At 38.6% G+C, this 23615-nt stretch overlaps 1 protein-coding gene across 2 annotated transcripts in view; it reads left to right on the top strand.

Annotated features, from left to right (window-relative positions):
• LOC128862177 (cadherin-23) overlaps positions 1-19874 on the top strand; it is a 50227-nt gene extending 30353 nt beyond the window's left edge. Inside the window, exons 1-8 of one of the 2 annotated variants that reach the window (XM_054100650.1) lie at positions 8780-8851; positions 11355-11719; positions 11784-13281; positions 13356-13617; positions 15308-16922; positions 17797-18099; positions 18161-19293; positions 19357-19873. In XM_054100650.1, coding sequence (XP_053956625.1) covers positions 8818-8851; positions 11355-11719; positions 11784-13281; positions 13356-13617; positions 15308-16922; positions 17797-18099; positions 18161-19293; positions 19357-19477 — 5331 coding nt within the window. In that variant the 5' untranslated portion in view covers positions 8780-8817 and the 3' untranslated portion in view covers positions 19478-19873. Of the gene's footprint in view, positions 1-8779; positions 8852-11354; positions 11720-11783; positions 13282-13355; positions 13618-15307; positions 16923-17796; positions 18100-18160; positions 19294-19356 lie in introns of those variants that run through there. The other variant, XM_054100647.1, reaches the window with a different exon arrangement.
• The last annotated feature ends 3741 nt before the right edge of the window (positions 19875-23615 follow it).

The raw sequence follows: 23615 nt of genomic DNA, 5'->3' as shown, positions 1-23615 counted from the left end.
CTGTAAGTTGTTTTTTTTTTGTAGGTGAGAAATAAGAAATGGGTTAAGTTTTGGGCTTACTCTTCATTTTTAATAAAATATTCTTATAAAATCTAAAAAATAAATAATACCTTTACGGCAAATAACACCTTTCCGGAACTTATCTAGGCTGTTAAACGCACGAGCAACGGAGGGGGTCACACGAACCAAACAAACATACGTGTCAAAAACGATTATTTTACTACCCACACCCCTAAGGTATTCCTTTATAGCAACACGACCTGCCTCACTGAATTTGCCATATTATGAGTTTCTACACAGAAAGTTAAGTTTAAACATGGGACAGACGAATAATCCTAGAGTGCTTTAGAAAGTCCTTGGTACATATCAAGCTTTTAAGCACGCAGTAAAAAATAAACTTGCATTGTAGTAATCAATTTATTGCGTTACAGCAACAAAATACTAAATAAAGCACTTTTTTGTACTTCTCTACTACAGCAGTAATTTTTTCTACATATATTCAAGAAATGCCTTAATGGATCAGCTGCTCTGGCATCTCATCGTGACATTGGAAACACAGTAACCAAAGTTTTAAGCTTTTAAGTTTAAGGTTTCGAGTTTTAAGCTTTAAATTATAGACGGAAATACAATTGCAAAAAACGTCTACAAAATAATATTCTCATTATTGGCTACTTTTAGATTGCAAGTTTTCAATTATGACCAAATAATTTATCGGTCCCCACCATGACCAAGAGCTATCTACGCCACTGCTTCTTGCTACTTTTGGCCATCAATACCACAACCGGCGTGCACGAGATAAACACATTTGTAAAATAAATATTTGGCTGCAAACAGGAAAAGTCTCGAATAGAAAAATGTGTGAAACGCATTCCACTTATTTTCCATTTCTTTCATTTTGCACTACTTTGTACATTTTTTCTTGTCATTTTGTTGTTGCTTTTTATTATTTATTTAGTAATTTCTTTCAGCCGCAAAGGTAGAAGCATCTAAACTGGTTAAAGCACCATTTTTATGTGGATGTGGATGTAATTGTGATTGTGACACCAAAGTTTGCCAACAATTCCGCCTCCGCACATGTATACATGCATATGTATGTACGTGTATTTGTTTTTCTCCTTTCTTCTTTCCAACGTTTTGTTTGTATTGAGCGCATGCGCACGACCTCCGTCTGACTTACCACAACAACAAACAGCTACAACGGAAGGCAACTCTATGCCACACTTCATTACGGTTAATGTGCCAGTACTCGAAAGCGGAAGGTTTTTTAAGGTTTGGTTCATGGTTTGACAGCTTCAACTAAAATTCAGCTCTCATCTTGATTGCTGTACCAGTTTTTGCTGCGATTTCTGAGTACAGTTGGTTTTGTTGCAACGACAAAAAATAATCACAAGTAAGGAAGTACTAAATTCAGTCCGCAGCAGGTTTATTTGGTTGGCTGTTTTTTTTTTTTTTCTTGGAATCAAACACACTCAGACGAATGGACGGATTTTTAGTCTTGGGGCATAGTACTAAGTTCGTGTTTCACGTGAAATGACTGTCAAAACCCATACAAATTGCATTGAAATTTAGTATGTATTTCGCGCCCAGTTCACGCCCTGAAAATATAGCGTACATGCCAGCAACATTTTTTCACACCTAGTATGTAAAGCGCACATGTCATTTAAAATTGAGCGAAAACTTACAGTTCGCTTGCACGTGAAGAGCCTGAGTTTGATTACTCTGAATACATGGCATTTTAAAGCCAAACGTATTCGCAAAGATTGTGAGTAAATCTTTTTATATAACTTTTTTTTGCGCCAAATGCTTCTGGGGCGATGCTCACAAATTTGACGTTTCTTTTCATTCGGCAATCAATGGTACTAGCAACATTTCACGGGAAGCCAAATGCATGTTGCTGGCGAAATTCCACGGCTGTGAAGTAAGAACTAGACTTAACATATGAAATGTTGACCTGCATTTTATCTGATCTCACTCCTTGTGGACAATTCCCTTGGAATCGTAAAAACAAATGAGTATCGACTTGCTTTTTGACTTCCCTAAACACGATTTTTGGATGGTGGCTCATCTGGGGTCTTCCATTCGGTTCTTTGACGCTTAGTTTCAGGTTCGTGTTGGAAATACCACGTTTCACCACCAGTTACAATGTTGTCAAGGAAGTTCTCGTCTTCTCTCGCCTCTTTAATGGGGTCTTTCGAATGTTGAATTCCAAATGATCAGTTAAAGTGAGATAATTCGATGTTTTGGAGATATTCAACTCGGATCTCATGAATTTCAATGATAATTTCGATTAATTTTTGATAAATTTACGAACAATTTCAATGGAGTTTGCGGTGATTTTTTCATAAATTCAAATGCTTCGGTAAACGTTTTACCGATTTCAAATTAAATTCTGGTATTAGCACATTGTTCGAAACTCGTTTTAGTACCGATGACACAAACCGACTGACACTTTAGATGGAATAACTTCGCTTCTACTGTACCGAATGTCACCAAGGTTTCACTAGAAGTCAGATAGGGGTGTGACTTCTAACGCACTAACTCATTAAAAATATGGGGCCATCAAGAAGATTTTTATGACGGCAGTCTTATTTATTTTGGACTTCACCTTGTACATATATATCTATGCCTGTATCTATTTCGATTATTTCTTGCTGTTATTTGCAACCGTTATATGGGCTAAATTATAATACCCTTTTGCATTTGTGTCCAAGGGTATAAAAAGTGTGTACTTACACCTTTCTATTAGCAGAAAATTCATAAATTGGTGGTGCGTATAAATGGTGGGGGAAATACATATAATTGTCCATATACATACATATATATTCATATAAGCCCATCTTAACACGTTTTCAGTTTTGATCCTCTTTGCGTTATCTTCTACTTACCTATATACATATGTACTCGCACGTTATATTGCGTAGTATAAAAAGTTGGGCAGCAATATGCCTTATGCTGGTCACAGACGGAAAACAAATCGAAACAATACTTGAAATTTCAACAGATTGACACATGTATGGCGCATTTGGCAAACCGATCCAAAATTGACAAAAAATTGTATCAACTTGCAATCGGTTGCGTGTGTGTAGCGAAGTTGACGATGTTTCTCATTTACTTCAAAATTTTGAAGTGTGCACACGAGCGGACAAATGTCAACATTAAGCGAAAAGGTTATTGAGGCAGGCCGACAATCTTACCTGATAGTGCCTGTCGTAATGTAATATAATTTATTGAGGTTCATCTGAGGAAAGCGAATACAAGTAGTGATGCTTACTTATCCATCTTCCCAGTAATGAGAGACAAGTACAAATTCAATGGTTGGCAACTGATATTCACCGATGTCTAAAAGACATCTCAGACCACCTATGCCGTCGTAACAGAACAAGGAAACGTACTTGTACTTGTATATCCTGAATGCTTAATTTTCACTGCAGGAGCAACCGAAATATTTAATGCTTCTCTCTACACTACGAAAACCAATGGTAAATTCGTAATCTGCTCCGATAGGAAGTCCTGCATCACCGCGATAAAAGAAAGTTTTAAACCAAACTACATCATCGATAGCATCCGCGACATACTTATTTATTGTTTATTTTCCTTCATACTATTATTGATTAGCAAAACTATTTTATAACTAAATTATTTTAAAATTTATTATGAAAAGTTAGAAGATTTTCTAAGAATATTTGGAAAGTAAAACTTTGTAATTATTTTAAATTTTATTACACATAATTAGAAAATTTTCTCAAAATATTTGAACTGCTATCAATGCCGCGGTTTTACGGAAAGAATCGATTTGCCGTTGGTTTTCACCAATGCGAGCTACCTTGGCGTTGACACGTTTTCACTTACTTGGCTCTTTGGTGAGATGGGTGTATCAGCTAGCAAAAAAATTGATTAATTGACATAAACATAAAATGTTCGATTAGAAATTTCAATTTTCAGTAAACTTTTAAAATGTGCGCCTCATCTAATAATAGTAAGAGTACTGTATACATATGTACATATTATAAAGTATATAATAATAATGCTAATGATAATAATTGGCGCGTACACCCTTTTTGGTGCGTCTTGATGTTGTTCTACAAATGGAGGGACCTACAGTTTCAAGCCGACTTCGAACGGCAGATATTTCTTTGAGGAACTTTTTCATGGCAGAAATATACTCGAAGGTTTGCCATTGCCTGCCGAGGGGCGACCGCTATTAGAAAAAACTTTTTCTTAATTTTGGTGTTTCACCGAGATGCGAGCCTACGTTCTCTCTGAATTCCGAATGGTAGTCATGCTCCAATCTATTCGGCTGTGGCGTCTGCCAAGTATTATATTGTTTGGGGAAAAGAAAATTCATTATTTTTTTTGTAGATGGCGATATCTCGTAAATCAACAATCAAACAATTTAAAGTTTATGCTCGTTGTCACGGTGACATTTCACACTAAAAAATCGTTTGCTGTTCTTTCTGTTTCTTTCAGTTGTGAGTTACAGGATGTTAACAATAAAACTCAACAAAGAGAAAATTCTATTTACTTTACAGTTTTTTATTGATGAAAGCGAAAATGCTAGCCAGGCCGCTGAAATTGTGAATGATGGGCCGATACTGTAATAGCTAATTACGTGCAATTTTGGTTTCGTCAATTCCGTTAAGGCATTTTTGATGTTAAAGATGCACCTAGCACAGGCAAGCCCGAATCGGAAATGAAATCGAACATATTTCTTTAATGGATGGTGACCGGGAACGAAAAATGAGGCACATGCGACAATAACAGGCGAAAACGATCGTGGTCTAAGCGTGATGAAGCCGGGCTAACGGCCAGCAAGCCTTTATTGTGTATTTGGTGGAACTTGAAAGGAATAATAATAATGAGATCTCTACTGTATGAAGCTAGCGATTGACCAGAAACCCCCCGAATTTGCCAACAGAAGAGGTGTTGTGTACCATCAGGACAACGTGAGGCCACAAAGGTCTGTAGTAGCTCGCCAAAATCACCAAAGGCAAGGCTTGGTAGTTTTAATGCATCCATCATATTTTCCGGACCTGGCACCAAGCGATACCACCTTTTTCTCTCTTTCCACAACTTCCTGAGTGATAAGAAATTGGTGTCAAGAGAACATTGCGAAAATCGATTACTAGAGTTTTTCGACAAAAAGGACCAAGACTTCTATGAGAGAAGCAATGTGAAGTTACTTTTAAAATTGCAACAAATTATATAAATGATTTTCTTTTATCCCAAATTAATAAAACCTTCAGTTGAAGGCTATCAATTCCTTGTGAAGGAATATGTCGAGGATTTGAAAGTGGGAATTTTGAGGGGAGAGACGATGAACGTCGTGGGCAGCAGAAAAAGTTTCAAGATAGCAAGAATAATTTATTTCATTTACTCCGAAATTAATGAAATTAATATAAATCAGTGAAAAGTAAGGAAATTTCGTATATAGTACGTTGCGATGTACTTTCAAAGTTGTGTTTCGGCTTGCAAAATACTGTTTATATGTACCGGATTTTGGCAGAAGATGAAAAGTGAATGCACACTCTAATCTCAGGAGAATAAACGATACTACGATAAAGATCATCGACGTTACCATCACTGATTACATCCAGGGTTGCCAATATTTGACGGACCCATCTGGCAACCATGTATCTTTTGACAGAGACGTCAGATCCTTAATGACATACCGCGTTGGAAGCGTCAGTCCAAGCAAATTTTTACCATGCGTATAAAAAATTAAATAATGTGAACAGTGCGCCTTCTAAGAACACCATTAAACGTTTGTACGAAAGGTTTTCGACTGGTGATGCTCTTTCTAATCCAAAGAGGCCAAATCAAAACCGACCAAGGCGTCGCCAAGGACATCCCAAAATCGCCGTTCTCAGCAGTTGGACATTGCTCGGACCACTTTACAACGAATTATCCGCATTGATTTGCATTCATTCCCGTATAAGATTCAATTGACGCAAAGATTGTTGTCTGCGGACAAACCTCGTCGATGGGAATGGGCCCAAAGAGTCATCGAAATCCGTCGGGTCCGTCGAATGTGGGCAACCCTGTATGATACATATGAAGCATTTGTTATAATAAACAATAACACCAAAGTCTATATGAAAGATGTGCTTAGTTGTCGCAGGATTAAGGTGGTGACATTTATTATAAGCTGCTGAAATCAATTATTTCACAAATATTGCAGATACGCTCCAGTCGAGTGACTAAAAAATGGAAGCAAACCAACACGAAACATGGTCGAGCCATATTCCAGCAGCTCAGTGATCAGGCAAATGTTACAAATTGAAAGGTTCAACCAATCAGACGTTGTTCTTCAACTACATATTTATACCAAAAAACCAGGTTATTTTTCTTTTCGAGAAGAAATGTAAAAATTGCCTGAAAGATGATTTAAATAGTGATTAGGGATAGACCGTAATTTAAATATATCTTCATCTGCCTAACTTATTAGTGCATAGTTTTAATATATTGAAAAATAGAAAAAGATAACAATTCACGGGTCCACTTTATAACAAGTCGATTTCCTTACGGGGTAAGTAGGTGCATGCATACCATTCTCACGTACGAATATGAGTGAGATAGTGCAATCAATTATGAAGTGTCCCTTATTCTAGCTGAATAGGGCAATGAAGTAGTCACACTTTGACTGCCGTAATAACACAATTTCCACGGTTGTTCCGCTAGCGTTGCCAAAGTGTGGAAATTCCGGCAAGACAAGCGTAAAGTCCAGAGAAGAACAAAAGCAAATCAAAATATAGAGCAACAAGTTTCTAGCAAGCAAAACTGTGAACAAGGTTGTGGGAAGTAATTAGCATTTTTCACATGATTAAGGCAATCACTATTGCCGCAAAGTAAATGACGAGAAGGTAGCAAACGCAACTAACTCCGTTGTCTGCACATTAGCAGTGAACATTAGGGAGATGCCATTTTTATGCGCGGAAAATTAATACTCGAAGAAAATTTCATAAGCGAAAAGTAATGCAGGTCATCAAAATGAGATAAAATATATAGTTCCTATATACAAAGTACCAAAACAAAGGTGAAAAATTCGAAGTGAAACAAAAAATTCGCATATCACAAATGTGATCACAACTTATTTATTTTATTTTATTATTAATCAAACACACAACCATAAGTTACTTTAAAGTACGTTCATATATGCATTAATTACCAATAAATTCCAAAAATTAATCTACCCGTTCACATATGGCAGATTACCTGCAAAATTGACAATCAGCTGTCAATACTGTTTTGAAAGGTTTTTCTTCATAGAAAATATGGAATGTTTCGGTCTTTTTGGTTTATTTAATTATTATTAAAGATATGAAGAAAAGACGAGGAGAAGGAATAGCTAATATAATTGCGCAATTGACTGTTAATAATAAACAGTTGGAGGAAATCCGTAAACGACGTTTACAGAGGTTTAAAAAAAATTATGGCAGCAATAAGCATTCGAAATTCGATATTACATTTTATAATAAATAATAAGAGGGCACACGTTTACAGACGGACGTTTTTTTCTGTTATATGACTGCGTAGTTAATAATATCTATCAAGCATTTTATTAGAATTATGTCTGCACACCTGTTTTCTTTGCCGGCATCCATTTTATTTAGATTTTACTTTGACGTTTATCTTTCCATTCATAAAAATAATGATCTATTACACAGAAAACACAGCGTTGTATGTAAAAAAGTACGGTAATAATCTAGGATTATTTTATGATCTCATATTTCACGAGAGAAATTGAGTATGGGAAATCTCGCTTTTTAATTACGGATTGGAAATTAAGCACGAAAAAGTAGAGAATCTACTTATATGTAAACGTACTATTACAGTGTTTGAGCTTAATTCTAAAAGATTAAACAGTTAAGGCTCATACATGAGTTTTACTCTGCTATAGAACTAAACTCACGTCACCAAACGTTTTTAACCATTTAAAACAGGCTGATACAAGAAAGAGCACGGTTTGTGGATGCAAGAGTGGGCCAGAGTTCAATGAAGCCAGTATTTTTTATTTGTCGTGCTATATGCCGTTAATTAAGAACTCCAACTGCAGGCAAATCTTTCTTCATTTAGTTTTTCCAGGTACCGCATCGAATACTTTCGTACAATGTTATTTACATTGTTAGTGGAACAGATTAATCTTGGTCCACTATTTCAGGCTTATGTCACTTTAATGTGTATCAATCGTCTGTGATGTTCGTCGTCGCAAAAGCGTAGTAGTCCGTAAGCTTTCAACAGACCTATCAACCTAATGTTATCAAGGGACCTCTTGAAAGGATGCTTGCGTTGCCCGTGGTTACTTGCCACACAAGAGGATGAGTGGCTTTTCTTTGAATTTTTGGTTCCAAGTAAATAAAATACGTACTTAAAAGATTTTAACTGCCCACAGTGACATTGGTGTCAAGGTGCGCCGGCGCTGAGTATTTATTTGACGACATAAGATACATCTTAGCTTCCGTATCTAACTTATAAATGATAGAACTAACCGTGCCTAGTTCTGAAGCTTCCAACATTAGATTAAAGTATTCATTCATTAGGGAATCATCCTGTTTAAAAAGACAAATGGCTCGGGGAAGCACTTCTCAATTCGCACGGTGCTTAAAAAATTTCATGAGCAGAATTTCCATTTGTTAACCCTGCAGTAGTCGCGCGGTCTACATATATAATCCACCATTGTTAAATTTTAAATTTCTTGAAAATCTTGCATCGATTTCATCGGAGATTTTTGCTACTTGTAAGTAACAAATAGAGAGTCACTCTCAGTGTTCCGCTGTTAATTGTCGAATGCAGTTGTATCGCTAGAGGTTCGTGAAACTCATGGTCTACGTATGTATACCGCGCGACCGATTACGTAAGTATTTTAAATTAGGTTTTATGCTAATAGCTAGTTATACTTTGTAAAGAAAAGTGGACTTTTGGCATACTTTTTCATTTTACAATTTTGTGGAACTTTTCTGATAATATTTGCATATGTATGCTACTCTGCTGAAATGACTTTGGACGAACAACTCTTGTCCTTCAGAGGGCGTTGTTCTTTTCGGCAGTATACTCCAAATAAACCTGCTAAGTATGGACTGAAAGTTTTTGCACTTGTAGATGTTCATTACCCATATACCTATAACTTAGAAATTTACGCCGGCCAACAACCCGAAGGTCCATTTCGGTTAAGCAACCAGAGATTTGATATCGTGATGAGAATGGTGCAACCAATTTTGAATAGTCATATCAATATTACTATGGACAATTGGTTTTTCTCTCTGAAAATAGCAAAGCAATGATTTGATAATGGAATTAAAATGGTTGCTACCGTTCGAAAAGATAAAAGAGAAGTTCCCCGGGAATTTAGAAAAGCTATAGGCAATCCAATATGCTCCTCAAGATTTGGATTTCACTCTCCATATACTCTGGTTTCTTATGTACTAAAAGCCAACAAAGTGGTAATAGCCATGTCTACAATGCACAGCAATACAGCGATTGATTCTGATACCGGAGATCAACGGAAACCGGAAATAATAACATACTACGAGTATAATCGCACTAAAAATGGCGTTGATCTGGTTGACAAGATGTGTTCTCTTTATGACTTACCTAGGAATTCGAGAAGGTGGCCGCTGACTAAGTTCTATAATCTTGTAAACCTCAGTGCTCTCAACGCATTATGCATTTACACTGCAAACAGTAACTATGAATGTGTCAAAAGGCGTGATTTTCTCATAGACTTAGCCTTGTCTTGGATGAAACCACTGGTTCCCCAAAGATTAACACTTACCACGCTACCTAGAACACTGACATTTAAAATAAAAGACTTCCTGCATCTTTCACAAGTTGTAACTCATCAAAGTCCAACGCACAATAACTACGTCGATCGTTGCTACGATTGTGGAAGGGCCCGTAATAAAAGCACCCGTAAAGTGTGTAACGCTTGCAATAAACGCATTTGTCCTGATCATTCCAAGACTATATGTTCGTCATGTTTCGAAAACAATTAAAACATCTCAATTATCTTCTGGTTATTTTATATATATTTTATACTTTTGTGAAGTATCTTAATTTTTTGTTAAAAAATGAAGTTTTGGTTTTTAATTATTTTATGTAAAAACAGAAAGTTCATTTATGTTAGTTTTCCTTAATATTAATAAATTAAACAATAAGAAGAATATTTAAGACAAAAGCAATGGAAGAATTAAATATTTATCTTTCGTATTTTTAATTTTAAAATGGATTACATATGTAGACCGTGCGACCAATTACGTCAGTTTCAGGGGCGCGACTACTGTAGGGTTAAAGGTTGATTCTCAAACTATATAAAATCCATGTTTGACGCCGAGGAACGTATGGCAATATATTTGGTATTTGAATGAAAAAATTTGAAGCTTGGACGATGAAGATGGACGTTCCTTGAGAGAAAAATACTCCTGCGGAAGATTCTTGGACCTTACACGTTGGTGGCAGCGAATATCGCAAGCGATGGAACAATGAGCTCTATGAACTTTACGACGACATATCCATAGCGCAGCGAAAAAAGAACCTGTGGCTTTGCTGGCTGAGTCATGTCGTCCAAATGAATACGAACGCTCCGGTTCTGAAAGTATTCGATGCGGTACCAACTGGTCGTAGCAGAGAAATAGGACGACCTCCTCTACATTGGAAAGATCAGTTGGAGAAGGACTTGGCTACACTTGATGTATCTAACTGGCGCCGGTTAGCACGAAACGACTGGCGCGCTTTGTTAAACTCGGTTAAAATAAGTGGTTATCGCACCAATCAAGAAGAAGGAGAAGAATGATAAAATATGAACTGGTACCATCTGGCAAACTGGTTGATTTCCAACTCTGCTAACAGTTATAGATACTAAAGAAAACAATACAAATTGCCGCCAGAAAATGTGTACAACTCTGTTGATCCCATAGAAATTGAGAGAACTCCATAATAGGGGAAAGGGGGACACTAGAAAACTGCAAAATTAACCTTTCCACGAATGATTCTAGTCGAGGAATGATAAAATACTTCTACTTTGCCGAAGTTTGTTATCGATTTTTTTAGACAACCTGTTTTATACATTTATGTGTCTACAGTAGCAAATTTTTTTTCATTTGACAAAAATTTATAAAAAGATTATACAAATTTTTATTCCCATATAATTTGTCTCGCCTTAATATATTTGTGTATTTCTTCCAAATGGCTATAACTTGGTACTGGTAGAATAGAATTGCTACCCGGCGTGGTTTTAACGCGCACTTCCCATCACTGAATTTATACGCGAATGACAACTTTATCAGAAAACCAAATCTGCGTTAGCTGCCCTAATTCACATGTTCGTTACTCATTATTTTTCTTCTTTCCCTTTGTTTCAGGTATCGACCCAGAGGGCAGCCGCTTAAAGTACAGCATATCTGGGCCAGTGTTCTCAGTTGACCGTGAAACAGGTGTTGTGCGCCTGCGACAAGAACTTGATCGCGAAACGCAAGACACCATTGAAGTGATCATTAGCATTACAGATGAGGGCATCTATGGCACTGAACCGAATACGGTCTCGCTGCGACGGGAAATTCCAGTGCGCGATTACAATGACAATCATCCGACCTTCATTGGGCGTCCCTATTCGTCAAGTGTTAGCGAATCGCTGGAGGTGGGTGGTGAATTGGAAATCAAGCCACGTATTATTGCGATCGATCGTGATGAGGGTATCAATGCAGTTTTGACAATCAAATGTGTGCAGGTTAGTTAAAATGAAGTAATTTCAAAAATAAAACTTTTTTACGCACTCGTTTCACTTCCCGTAGGAAAACGATATCTGTGATACCTTCGATGTGCGCGCGGAACGCATTGCCGATGGAAATTACACTGCGCGCGTTACGCTAAAGAAGCCATTAGATTACGAGAGCCGCCCGTCATACATAATGACTGTGGCGGCTTCTGACGGCGCTTTGGACAATCGATTAACCTCATTCGCCAGCGTTTCGATCACCGTAATCGATGTACAAGATCAACCACCGATCTTCACGAATGCTCCATACTCTGCTACGGTTGCGGAGAATACAGCAGCTGATGTTAACGTTTTAACCATTAAGGCGATTGACGGTGATGTTGGCATACCACGTGATATCACGCTTTCGCTTGACGATGAGATATTCGGACATTTCAAATTGGAGCCATTCGGCGACCCAAAAGAGGGCACAGCTGTATTGAAAACCACAAATGTACCTTTGGATCGTGAGAAACCAGAGATATTACAAAATGGTGGCGTTTATGTGTTTACCGTACGCGCCACTGAACTAGTCGATGGCCAGCCACAAGCAGACTACTCTACTACTCGTGTTACGATCGTTGTCACCGATGTAGATGATCACATACCAGAGTTCAATGAGAATTTCTTTAACATCTCCATACCAGAAAATTTGGAAAAAGGTATGGCACTGCCAGGTTTATCGGTATTTGTGGACGATCGTGATATGGCTGAGAATAGCCGTTACGAATTGACGTTGCGTGATGTCAAAAATTCGAAAGGAATTTTCGCAGTTAGTCCTCGGGAAGCGCAAGGGCGCACACCTGTGGTCGTACGTATATTAAATTCCACGAAACTCGATTATGATGTTGAGGATCCGGAGCTGCGACAGTTTGACTTTGAGTTGGTAGCTTCAGTGAATGGCGAGGAAAAATCTAAAGCGAGGGTGCAAGTCAACCTGCAAGACATCAATGATAATTCTCCCATCTTCGAACAAAATACTTATCGTTTCGTTGTACCGGAAAACGCTACAATCAATGAAGAGTTCGGTGTATTCAAGGCTACCGATAAAGACTCAAATGAGTTTGGTAAAATATCTTATTTGTTGAAAGGCTTTGGTTCGGACAACTTTTACGTGCATCCCGAAACGGGTGGCTTCCATGTGCTGAAATCATTGGATTACGAGAAGCAAAACAGTTACAGTTTAACTGTAGTAGCTATGGATGGTGGTGGCCGCGAGTCGAATGCAATCCTCTACGTAGATGTGTTGGATGTCAATGACAACTATCCGATATTCGAAAGTGATGAATATACGCGCATTATACGTGAGGGTACTGCAACTTTCGAGCCACAGTTCTTCATACGCGCACATGATTACGATGGGCCCACGCAGGGCGGTGGACGTGTCAAATATGCGATTGTCTCTGAGAACAGTATTTCCGGAAATGTCTTCCAGATAGATGAAGACACGGGCGAGATAACGTTGCATAAAGTTGCAAAATCTATGGACACGGAACGTGGCGAATACGAGTTGGTTATCTCGGCAACCGACTTTGGTAAGTTTTAAAAAATGTTAGGTAGGTTTTAAAAATGTTAGCAAAACTACTTTACGGTTTTCTCATATTTACAGGCGTTCCTCCATTAATCAATACAACACGCGTCTTAATACGGGTTGGCATTAGCGGTAATCAACGCCCCATATTCAAGGGGCATTTCCAAAACATCGAAAACGTGCCTGTACTTGGTCCACCGAGTTACCGCGTTTCAATACCGGAAAATGCTCCTGCTGGCTATAATGTTACCACAGTTTCGGCACATGATCCGGATGGACTCGATGAACTGCTGAGATATCGTATTGTGGGAGCAAACGATAATTTCGAAATTGATGAAGTGTAAGAAGAGTTTATTACTAAAGTTGCATTCTAGGGAACTGCAAGATCGTTTGGAAAACCAAAAAGTTAGAGAACCTGTTATAACGCTCGAAAGCACCTTAACAATGAAGAATCCTTAGTCCGAATTTGTTGAGGTAGTTTCATTAGGGCTCATATTTAATGCTCAGAATACTTGATCGTATATATATACTTGGCCGAGGAATGCAGTTCCACTAGTGTAAAAAAGAGAAAACGGAGAACGATAAAATGTGGCTTGTCTATACGAGATTAAAAGTTGAGAACGGAAAGTTTTAGTTGTAGAGTTTACACTTTGCTACTTTTAATACTTTCTATATTGCACGTGTTAGAATTTATGTCCATATATGCGTCGAGATATTAATGACTTATGGATGAAGAGTGATACTTTGGAGGAGCAACACGGACAGCAATAATTTTGTATGGCATTGCTCAATGCAAATAGCTCCAAATTGAACAATCTTTCTCCTTTATAAGACTTGGCATACAGTAAAGCGCAGTTTTCAACCAGCCAGAAAGTGTTTTAGGTTAGGTTCGGTTTTAGTGGCCGTCGGTGTAGAATATCCAACTCACTTAGACAGTGTAGGTCCACTGTGTAATACAGGAACCTCAGTGTTTATTCATCACTGGAACCATTTAGAATCTCTTATGAAGCGTAGGATAGGTCTTATCCCATCACCAGATAGTTCCATAAGAAAGGCAAAAGAGTGTTTTTCTAACAACCTTGATCTACTCCTAGCTGGAAAATTACAGAGGAGGTGTTCTACTGTTTCTTCCTCTTTTATGTATCTAAAACTTCTGTAGTATTCATGAGAAAATATTCCTAGCCTAGAAGAGTGCCTACCTAACAGCCAATGACCGGTGACACAAGCCACGGTCTTCGAGATATTCTCTCTTGAGAGGTTAAGCAATTCTCCTGATCTTCTCTTATCAATTTGCGGCCAACTTAGAGTGGTTGTAACACACGTATTTTCTCCTCTCCATGACCTATTGGTATTCTGGAAAATAATATTTTTTATCCTTAATTTGCAAGTTGCTATAGGAATTTCAGTATTACCTCTCTTTTCAAGCAGCCCTGAAATTTCCTTAAGTACCTCTGTGTCCCGGAACCCATATATGACTGACCTTGAAGACAGTACTAATATCATCTAGAGCTGCCATGAATTCCTGAGCAACCTTTGATCTTAGTATAACTGCCTCCATTGTTGTGATGGCCGCTTGACTATCCGGGAATATATTTATCGTAGTTTTTGTTACGACGTGTGTATAGGGGTACACAAATATCTCCATTATGGCTGAGTATTTTGAAAAAACGGCATAGCCTACTTTACTTGCTAGCTGGATCCATCCGTGTGAAAATTTATTTCACCTCTTTTCCCTGGTCTTTGAGTGTGCCACTCTCTTCTTGACGGGATATTAGTCTTGAAGAGCCTGTCGAAGGTGGGCGCAGGGAAAGAGTAGTCGATTTCTTGATTATAACTACGTATACTATATAAGTAGTGCGGTGGATCCGCCGGGTCTTCCATAGCGCCATATTATTAAGTCTAAGTAGTAAAGCGACGGCCACTTGCTTCCCTACCAGATTTAGAACAGGATAGAAAGTGCTTTGCAGCAAATGAATTATTGCTAAGCTAAACTCAAATAACAGTTATTTTTCATTACTACTTTTTTCCAGCACCGGTCTTATTACAGTTTCTTTGCATGCACACATCGATCGCGATGCCAACATGGATAGTTTTGAGATAACTGTAAACGCTGTAGATGCTGGCATGCCCATTCCTGAAACCGCCACCACAACAGTCTATGTAAATATTAAAGATATAAATGACGAAAAGCCAAAGTTCGAACACGCCAGCTATGCGGGTTACGTCTCTGAACGCACCGCAGTGGGTGAGAGTATACTCAAAGTACGTGCAATCGATAAGGATCTCTATTCTAAGCTGGAATATAGCATAACCGGTGTCGTGAGAGCTACCACCAAAGCCGGTGTCAGTATAGCGAATCGCAGCAGTTACAAGTCCGAGGAAGCTTTCCGCATCGATAGTGTGACTGGTGAAATATTTGTGAATAGTACGTTGCGTCATGATGTTGCCGCTGTGGTCACATTCACCGTGCAAGTTCGTGACCTCAATGCAGAAGTGGATCCAGAGGGGCAGATCGATACAACTGAAATAACAATTTATGTGCAATCCTTCAAAGACACAAATCCAGTATTTAAAAACAAAGGCTGGAGTAGTTCGAAACCAGTGATACATATAATCGTGAAGGAGGAAATGCCCATCGATAGTGCGCTTTTCATACTTCAAGCCGATGACCCTGTCACACATACGGCGATTACAAGTTTCCAGCTGGTTGAACCCACCGAACTAGAATACTTCCAAATTAATGAGCGCAGTGGGGAAATCATACTCAAGAAGCGTTTGGATTATGAAGGGCTCGAAGTTGGTGAAACGGAATTCGATTTTCAGGTGAAAGCCACTTCAGCCGATGGACAACGTATAACTATTACCAGAGTTAATATAACAATAGAAAACGTTAACGACAATAGTCCCACATTCGAGGCGCCAGCATACAAAGCCACAATCATAGAAAATAAAATGCATCCTGAAAAAGTAGTGCACGTCAAGGCCTACGATAAAGATGCAGCGTTAAATGAGCGCGATGCACGACTCGGCTATCACAAGATCATCTATTCATTGCAGGGCGAATATGCTGAACTCTTTCAGATAAACAGCACTACTGGTGAAATCGTGGTAGCCGCAAATCAAACGATTGATCGCGAGCGCACACCACACATACACCTACAAGTGAAGGCAGAAGACTCACCCGGTGCGCCGACCGATGCCAAACAAAGTACCGTCGAGCTAACAATAGATGTGTTGGATGTCAACGACAATACGCCAGAATTCAGCCAGCGCAACTATACAGGGGTAATACCGGAAAATGCGCCTATAGATGCATTCGTGCTGAAAGTATACGCTAACGATCCGGACGATGGACCAGGCGGTGAAGTGCGCTATGAGTTGCTGGATGAGGGTGATGCAAACGATTTGTTTAAGATAAATGCGGAAAGTGGGGAACTAAAGACAAAACGTGAGCTGACTGGTAAGGGTCGTTCACAACCTTATGAGTTGGTAGTACGGGCACAAGATAACGGCAATCAGGTGCCGAAGCAGGAGTCGCTGTCCAATGATGTGTCAGTCATTGTCTATATAGGTGATGTGAGTGCAAATGATGGCATACCATACTTTGTGGCACCCAAAGTGGGACAAATGGCGAATGTAACAGAGGTAAGAACGACAACGAGGTGTGGGTATTAAATAAAAAGACTGAGGATGTAAAATATTTCATTTTAATTTCATACAAATTTATTTTTTATCATCTTCAATATACAAGCGTCCTCTATTTCTACCACGCGAATCTCAAGTGGTTCGAAACTATTTTGCATTTAAATACACTGCCAGCTTCATCAAGCTGCATACCGCATGATCTTTGACAACTTCAACTGACTCAATACTTCTTCCTTTCAATCAATATAATTTTTACGTTGAGAATCAGTTCGAAAACGCACAGTGCAATCTCTACCTAATAAGGTGTGTGGACCAATACTTTGATGCTGGCTATGCAGAATATCCCGCGCATCTTCTTAATAGAAACCCCATGAGTTGTCAATGAATAATTTGGATTGGGTTTTCCCTATTATTCCATGATACTCAGCAAAAATGTGGATGTAATAATTTTGCCTTATAGTTTGCCCTTCCTGAATCCAGGTTACCAATTTTATTGATATTGTTAACCGTTTTTTGACATGCAAGACCACTCCGGCTATTCTGGAAAGAATCAGAACATTTAATAAACTAAAAATTTTATTAACGGGCTTTCCAAGCTTAATGCGAAATTTCACGATAATGTTCTGCTCAAATCAAAAAGCAGCTCTAATACGCACAAAGACTATGGTTCTGCTAATCTGTTTAAAGGTGCGAGTGGTACTTCATTCAAGAGAGAAGGCTTCAGCAGCTGACAATCGCCAGCGTTTGACGCATATTTGTGTACTTCCTCTATAGCAGTGTCAGTCTCATTATGTATTAGTCATACCTCGTATAATTTTAGTGAAATTCGAGAATGCAGGTTTTATTTTCTTTTTTATTTTTTTCTCCACTTTAGAACTCACCAATCGGTGCGCCGGTATTTCAAGTTGTAGCTAGTGATCCCGACAATCCAAACACGCCTTCGGGCATGCTGTCCTATACAATTTTGCAGGATACACCAGACGCTGAAGCGTTTGCAATTGACGAAAAAACCGGGCTTATAACGACTCGACAGATCTTGGATCGCGAAGAAAAAGATTTATACAATATAATATTGGAAGTTTCGGATGATGGTCTGCCACGGCAGTCGGTAACACGCATACTACAGATTACGGTGTTGGATGTAGACGATCACGAACCACATTTTGTCCGAGAAATTGTAAGACTTTTATCGTCACAAGTATATCTACACTTCACCAATATGACTTATTTACTTACAGGATGCAGTGCCTGTGCTCTTCAGCATTCTTGAAGAGGAGCCTGAAGGCACTACTGCTGGCAATGTAAGCGCTATCGACGAGGATGTGGGTGATAATGCACTCATCGATTATGCAATAATCGAAGGCAATAACGAAGACGTGTTCACCATCGAACGTACCAAGGAAAATGTGGCTGTTATTAAGACCACAAAACCGATTGACAGAGAATCAGTGGACGCGTATACGTTAACGGTGAAGTGTTTAAAATATGGTGCACCTAACTACCAATTCATTGGGGACGAATATGAGCGTAATGATCTCTCACTCATTCAAATCACTATCAAAGTGATCGACATAGATGACAATTTGCTGCAATTCGCTCATAAGGACGCATCCATTGGCATACGTATAAATGTGCCCGTCGATACCGTTATCACAACGGTGCAAGCAAGCGATCGCGATGCTGAAGCTCAACCGGTGGTCTACTCCATCGACAATGTTACCTTCGTGCCACAATTTTATAAGCGCACGCGCAAAATCGACTCCAGACCACTGAAGAACCTCTTCACACTCAACAATCAAACGGGCGAGCTGCGTACGGGTGGCTCATTCGCCGACTACGTAGATGGGTACTTCCACATGAAGATACGCGCCAATAATTCGGAACGTACAAAACGGCATACTTTTAACAACTTGAAGATTTTCGTTATACGTGACAAATCATTATTGAAATTTGTTTTTGCGCGCCCGCCAGCCGAGATACAAAGCATTATACGGCCATTCCAGGAGAAGCTGCAACAGAAATTGAAACCGCTCAACTTAGAATTGCACATACTTGATACGCAGGTGCTGACGCGCGCCGATTACACACTGGACTTTACAGCAACAAGCTCCTGCTTCCAAGTATTCAAAAATGGCGCGGCAATCTCGTTGCAGGAGATGCACAAACTAATGCATTCCGAACAGATGAAACAAGAATTGTTCGATGTGTATGTGGAGTATGGCGTGAGTGAGGTGGAAATGTGTTCGGTGCGAAAGTTCCCAGTGGCGGCGAATTTGATGACCTCGGCGGGCACGTGGCTAGTCATACTTGCGGCCTTTATTGGGCTTGCAGCCATTGTGGCGGCGTGTACGGCGTGTTGTCTGAAGAAGAAGTATTATGTGGTTTTGTAGATGAAAGGCAATCATATTCACTTTACTTTTTTTTATCATTGCAGATATAAAAAACACTCAAAACGTAGCTTGCAAGCGTCACGCGCACCCACCGAACCATATACGGTGGGTATGGGTGTGCCCACGCTCTACTACTCGGAGCCCATCTACGGCCAATTGTCATAGCAGCCAATCATTTGGAATATTAATTAGATTAGCGCTTAGAGACAGATATGAGATTAGTTTTAAGCGTAAATTTTTTAATGTATTTTAGTTGTAATGCATCTAAGTCTTTTAAGTCTCTATTCATACGGTTAGTGACCAAGACTGCGCATATTATTTATTTAATGAACTAAGTCGAGTTGTAAAAATTAATAATATGCCTGTGATTTAATGTTTATATACGAGCACATAAATATTGTGTTATCGTCAAGATTTTTCTACTATGCAATTCACGCAAAAGAAGCGGAAAAATCTTCAAAGTGTAAATAAGTCCGCTGAGTTAATTAAGGAAAGAAATAAAAAAATTTAGATTTGTACAAAAATAACTTTTTTTTTTTGATAACTAGTCTTCTTTATTGTTAGTCAGGCTGCACAGTGGTCATCAACGGCCAATAAGTTTTGCAAAAATGTCCAAAAAAACGTTTACCTTTGTTTTTGAAAATCTCGCATTCTCAAAATAATCAAAAAATAGTTTTTAGCCTTAGGCATTCAAGCAATACTTGGGTGTAAAATGTAAATAGAAAAATCGGTTTTACATGTGGTGCGAATTTCTAATGATAATTTTTTTCAGTTTTTATACTCTGATATTTGGTACCACCCAGAGCTAACGTCGTTCATGTTATTTTTTTATACTTTTTTATTTTTTATAATTATAATTTCTAATTTTTAAGCATCCAATCATGCATATATATGATACTTAATAGGACTATGAATAAGTTCGTGCGGTTTTTTGAAACTTTATTGACGTAAAATGGTTACAAATTTAATATTCAAAATATTGTCCATCGCTTACTACTACTTTTTCCCATCTTTCTGGCAATTCACGGATTCCCTTTGTGAAAAATTCGGTCGGTTTTGCCGCAATCCACGAATCGATCCATTTTTTGACTTCATCGTAATTACGGAAGTGCTGGTCAGCCAGGCCATGTTGCATCGATCGGAAGAGATAGTAATCGGATGGCGCAAGGTCTGGACTATACAGCGGGTGGGGTAGGACATCCCATTTGAGCGTTTCTAAGTACGTTTTGACCACTTGTGCAACATGTGGCCGAGCATTGTCATGTTGCAAAATAACTTTGTCGTGTCTATCGGCGTATTGCGGCCGTTTTTCTCGCAGTGCTCGGCTCAAACGCATCAATTGTCGTCGGTAGACATCCCCCGTAATCGTTTCATTCGGTTTCAGTAGCTCATAATACACAACACCCAGCTGGTCCCACCAGATACACAGCATAACCTTCAGGCCATGAATATTCTGCGCCGACGTCGATGTTGAAGCATGGCCAGGGTATCCATACGTTGCCCGATGTTTTGGATTGTCGTAATGGACCCACTTTTCATCGCCAGTCACAATTCGATGCAAAAAACCCTTTCTTTTGTGCCGCTGAAGCAGTTGTTCGCATGCCATAAAACGGCGTTCAACGTCTCTTGGCTTCAATTCATACGGCACCCAATGGCCTACCTTTCGGATCATTCCCATGGCTTTTAAACGTTTGGAAATGGTTGATTGATCAACTCCCAAAGTTTTTGCAACCTCTTCTTGCGTTTGAGCCGGATCTTGATCGAGCAATTCCTCCAATTCGGTATCCATGAACTTTGGCGGCGCACCCTCGCGTTCTTCGTCTTCCAAGCCAAAATCACCACTTTTAAAGCGTGCAAACCACTTCTGGCACGTTCGCTCAGATAGAGCATGCTCACCATAAACTTCCACCAAGATACGATGACTTTCGGCTGCTTTTTTCTTCATATTAAAATAATGAAGAAGAATTCCCCGCAAAAACACATTATTTGGCACGAAATTCGACATTTTCAAGTGTGGTAAAAATATTGTTGTTTACGCTTCAAATAAAAAACTTATACTGACGTTTGTGCCTTACGACAGTAGCTCTCCAATGAATGTTTGGAAATGTGGATCGATGGAATAATAATCAAGTTACGCCATCTGTTGTAAAACCGCACGAACTTATAAATAGACCTATTATAAATTAGTGAAACTCATCAAAACCTTAAATCAAAGGTATTAGAGCTAAATGCAACGACGGTTTTTGGCAATATTTCTGCATATGAAGGATCTTAAATCGAGTTTATTTTGTTGTGGTTCGACTTGTCCAAAAGTTCTAGATGAATTCATACTCCTACTTTCTAAGACAAGTCCAATATTACTTATGCAATTTAGGTAGGCAACCGAACATCGATTTTTGAGGCCGAACCGAACTGCATCCAATTTCAGGCGGAACCGAAGCGGACATTTTAAAGGGTCTAATTAATAAGCAAGTAATGCTTTCTTAAAACTCCAATATTTTTATTAGTACATAAAGCATAAGCAAAAGTTTCAGTCTCATTAGTTTCAGCTCAAAAATAAACTGAGGCACAATAAAATAGGTGTGCAACATTTTTGGCTATGTGACATTTGTTTGTTTAGTGTCGATTATTTTTTTATAAAATTTTAACTCATGCAACAAAACAATACCTATCGTTTTTTTTCAAACTTTGTGCAAAACTTATGAAAAGTCTGAAAGTTTTCACCGAATTATATTATATATTGGGCATATACAAGGTGGCGCAAAATCAATCACACTATCGGAAGATTTATAATTTTTACAAATAGCGTCGCACATCAATCATATTTGACATTTGTGTACCAAAGAGCTGCATTTGCAAACAAACAAACAAACAAAGATTTCAGTCACTCAAAATATTTTTTTTTTATTTAGTAAAAAAGTTATTCAAAAACTGCACAAAAACTGTTTTTTATTCGTGGGTATCTATAGGGTGGGCCATGTAAAAATTACTTTTTGAATCGGCAATACAAAAAAGTAATCAATATTTTTTCAAACTTTTTTTTTTATTTTGAAGATTGAACATTGTCATTTATGAATGAAAAATAATATCGTTCAAATGACTGCCACGACTGGCTTTACAGTAGGCCATTCGATCAACCCAATTTTTAAGCACATTTTCGATTGTTTGGGCTCCAATTTCATTAATGACAACTTCGATTTCGTGTTTTAAAGCATCAATCGTCTCTGGATGGTTCGCATAGCATTTGTCCTTAACGGCTCCCCACAAAAAATAGTCCAATGGGCTTAAATCACAGCTCCGAGGCGGCCAATTGATATCGGAATTTCGGCTGATTATTCGGTTTTCAAAAACGGTAGCCAAAAGTTTCGAGTGTAACTTTGGCAGTGTGACAAGTTGCACCGTCCTGTTGAAACCAAATGTCGTCCATGTCATCCTCTTCAATTTTTGGAAACAAAAACTCGTTGAGCATGTCACGGTAACGCTCGTCATTTACTGTAACCGCGGAAGAAGAAGAAGACTCACCACTTTGGAAATAGGTTTTCAATATTTCCCAATTTTGTTCAAGCGTATAGCGTTCCATTTCGTAAATGTCAAACCTTTAAGTAAATTATGAACACATTTGACATGACATTTGTGTTACCATTCTCAAAAAAATAGGTGGTTCAAAAAGCAAACGCTCTATGGCCCATCCTGTACTAATTATTCAATACTCAAAGTGGCAATGAAGAATTAATTACTCACAAGCCAAATTCGATGGAGAGGCAGGTAAATATTTTCTCAAGCAATTAAAGAAAAATTAGGGCTTTAATACCAGTAATCAAACAACGATACGAAAACTAATGTTGTGCACAATTTTTCAAGAAAAACATTTAAGTACATGTTCAAAGGTGAAAAAATTCAGAAGATATGGCTAATAGCAGACCGTTAACCGGCTTTCAGCGAATTTAAAAGAATCAGCTCTTCGACCAACGTAATCGGGGATAACCCCGACCAACAGGTTGTTTACGAAAAAACTGAGAGTGTTGGTGATATACGAAAAAAATCAGCACATTCACTGCTCATGTTTCTTCGATGGCGTCTGAACAACGACTGATTGGACGATGGTGTGCATGCTGAAAAGATTTTTAGAGGTGTGCTCTTTAGTAGACCGTTATTCGACTCTGTGCGAATTTGACAAAGTCAGCTGATAGGTTGACGTAACATGGGAGATTGTGTTGGTGATTTATGAAAAAAATTAACCAATGACACTTCAGTGCCGCCTGAACAACGACTGATTGATCGAGTGAGTAAATATGTGTGAAAG

The sequence above is a fragment of the Anastrepha ludens genome, chromosome 4 (assembly GCF_028408465.1).
Source record: "Anastrepha ludens isolate Willacy chromosome 4, idAnaLude1.1, whole genome shotgun sequence".
Lineage (NCBI taxonomy): Eukaryota > Metazoa > Arthropoda > Insecta > Diptera > Tephritidae > Anastrepha > Anastrepha ludens.
The sequence above is the reverse complement of the archived record's forward strand: the minus strand, read 5'-3'. Positions and strand labels throughout refer to the sequence as shown.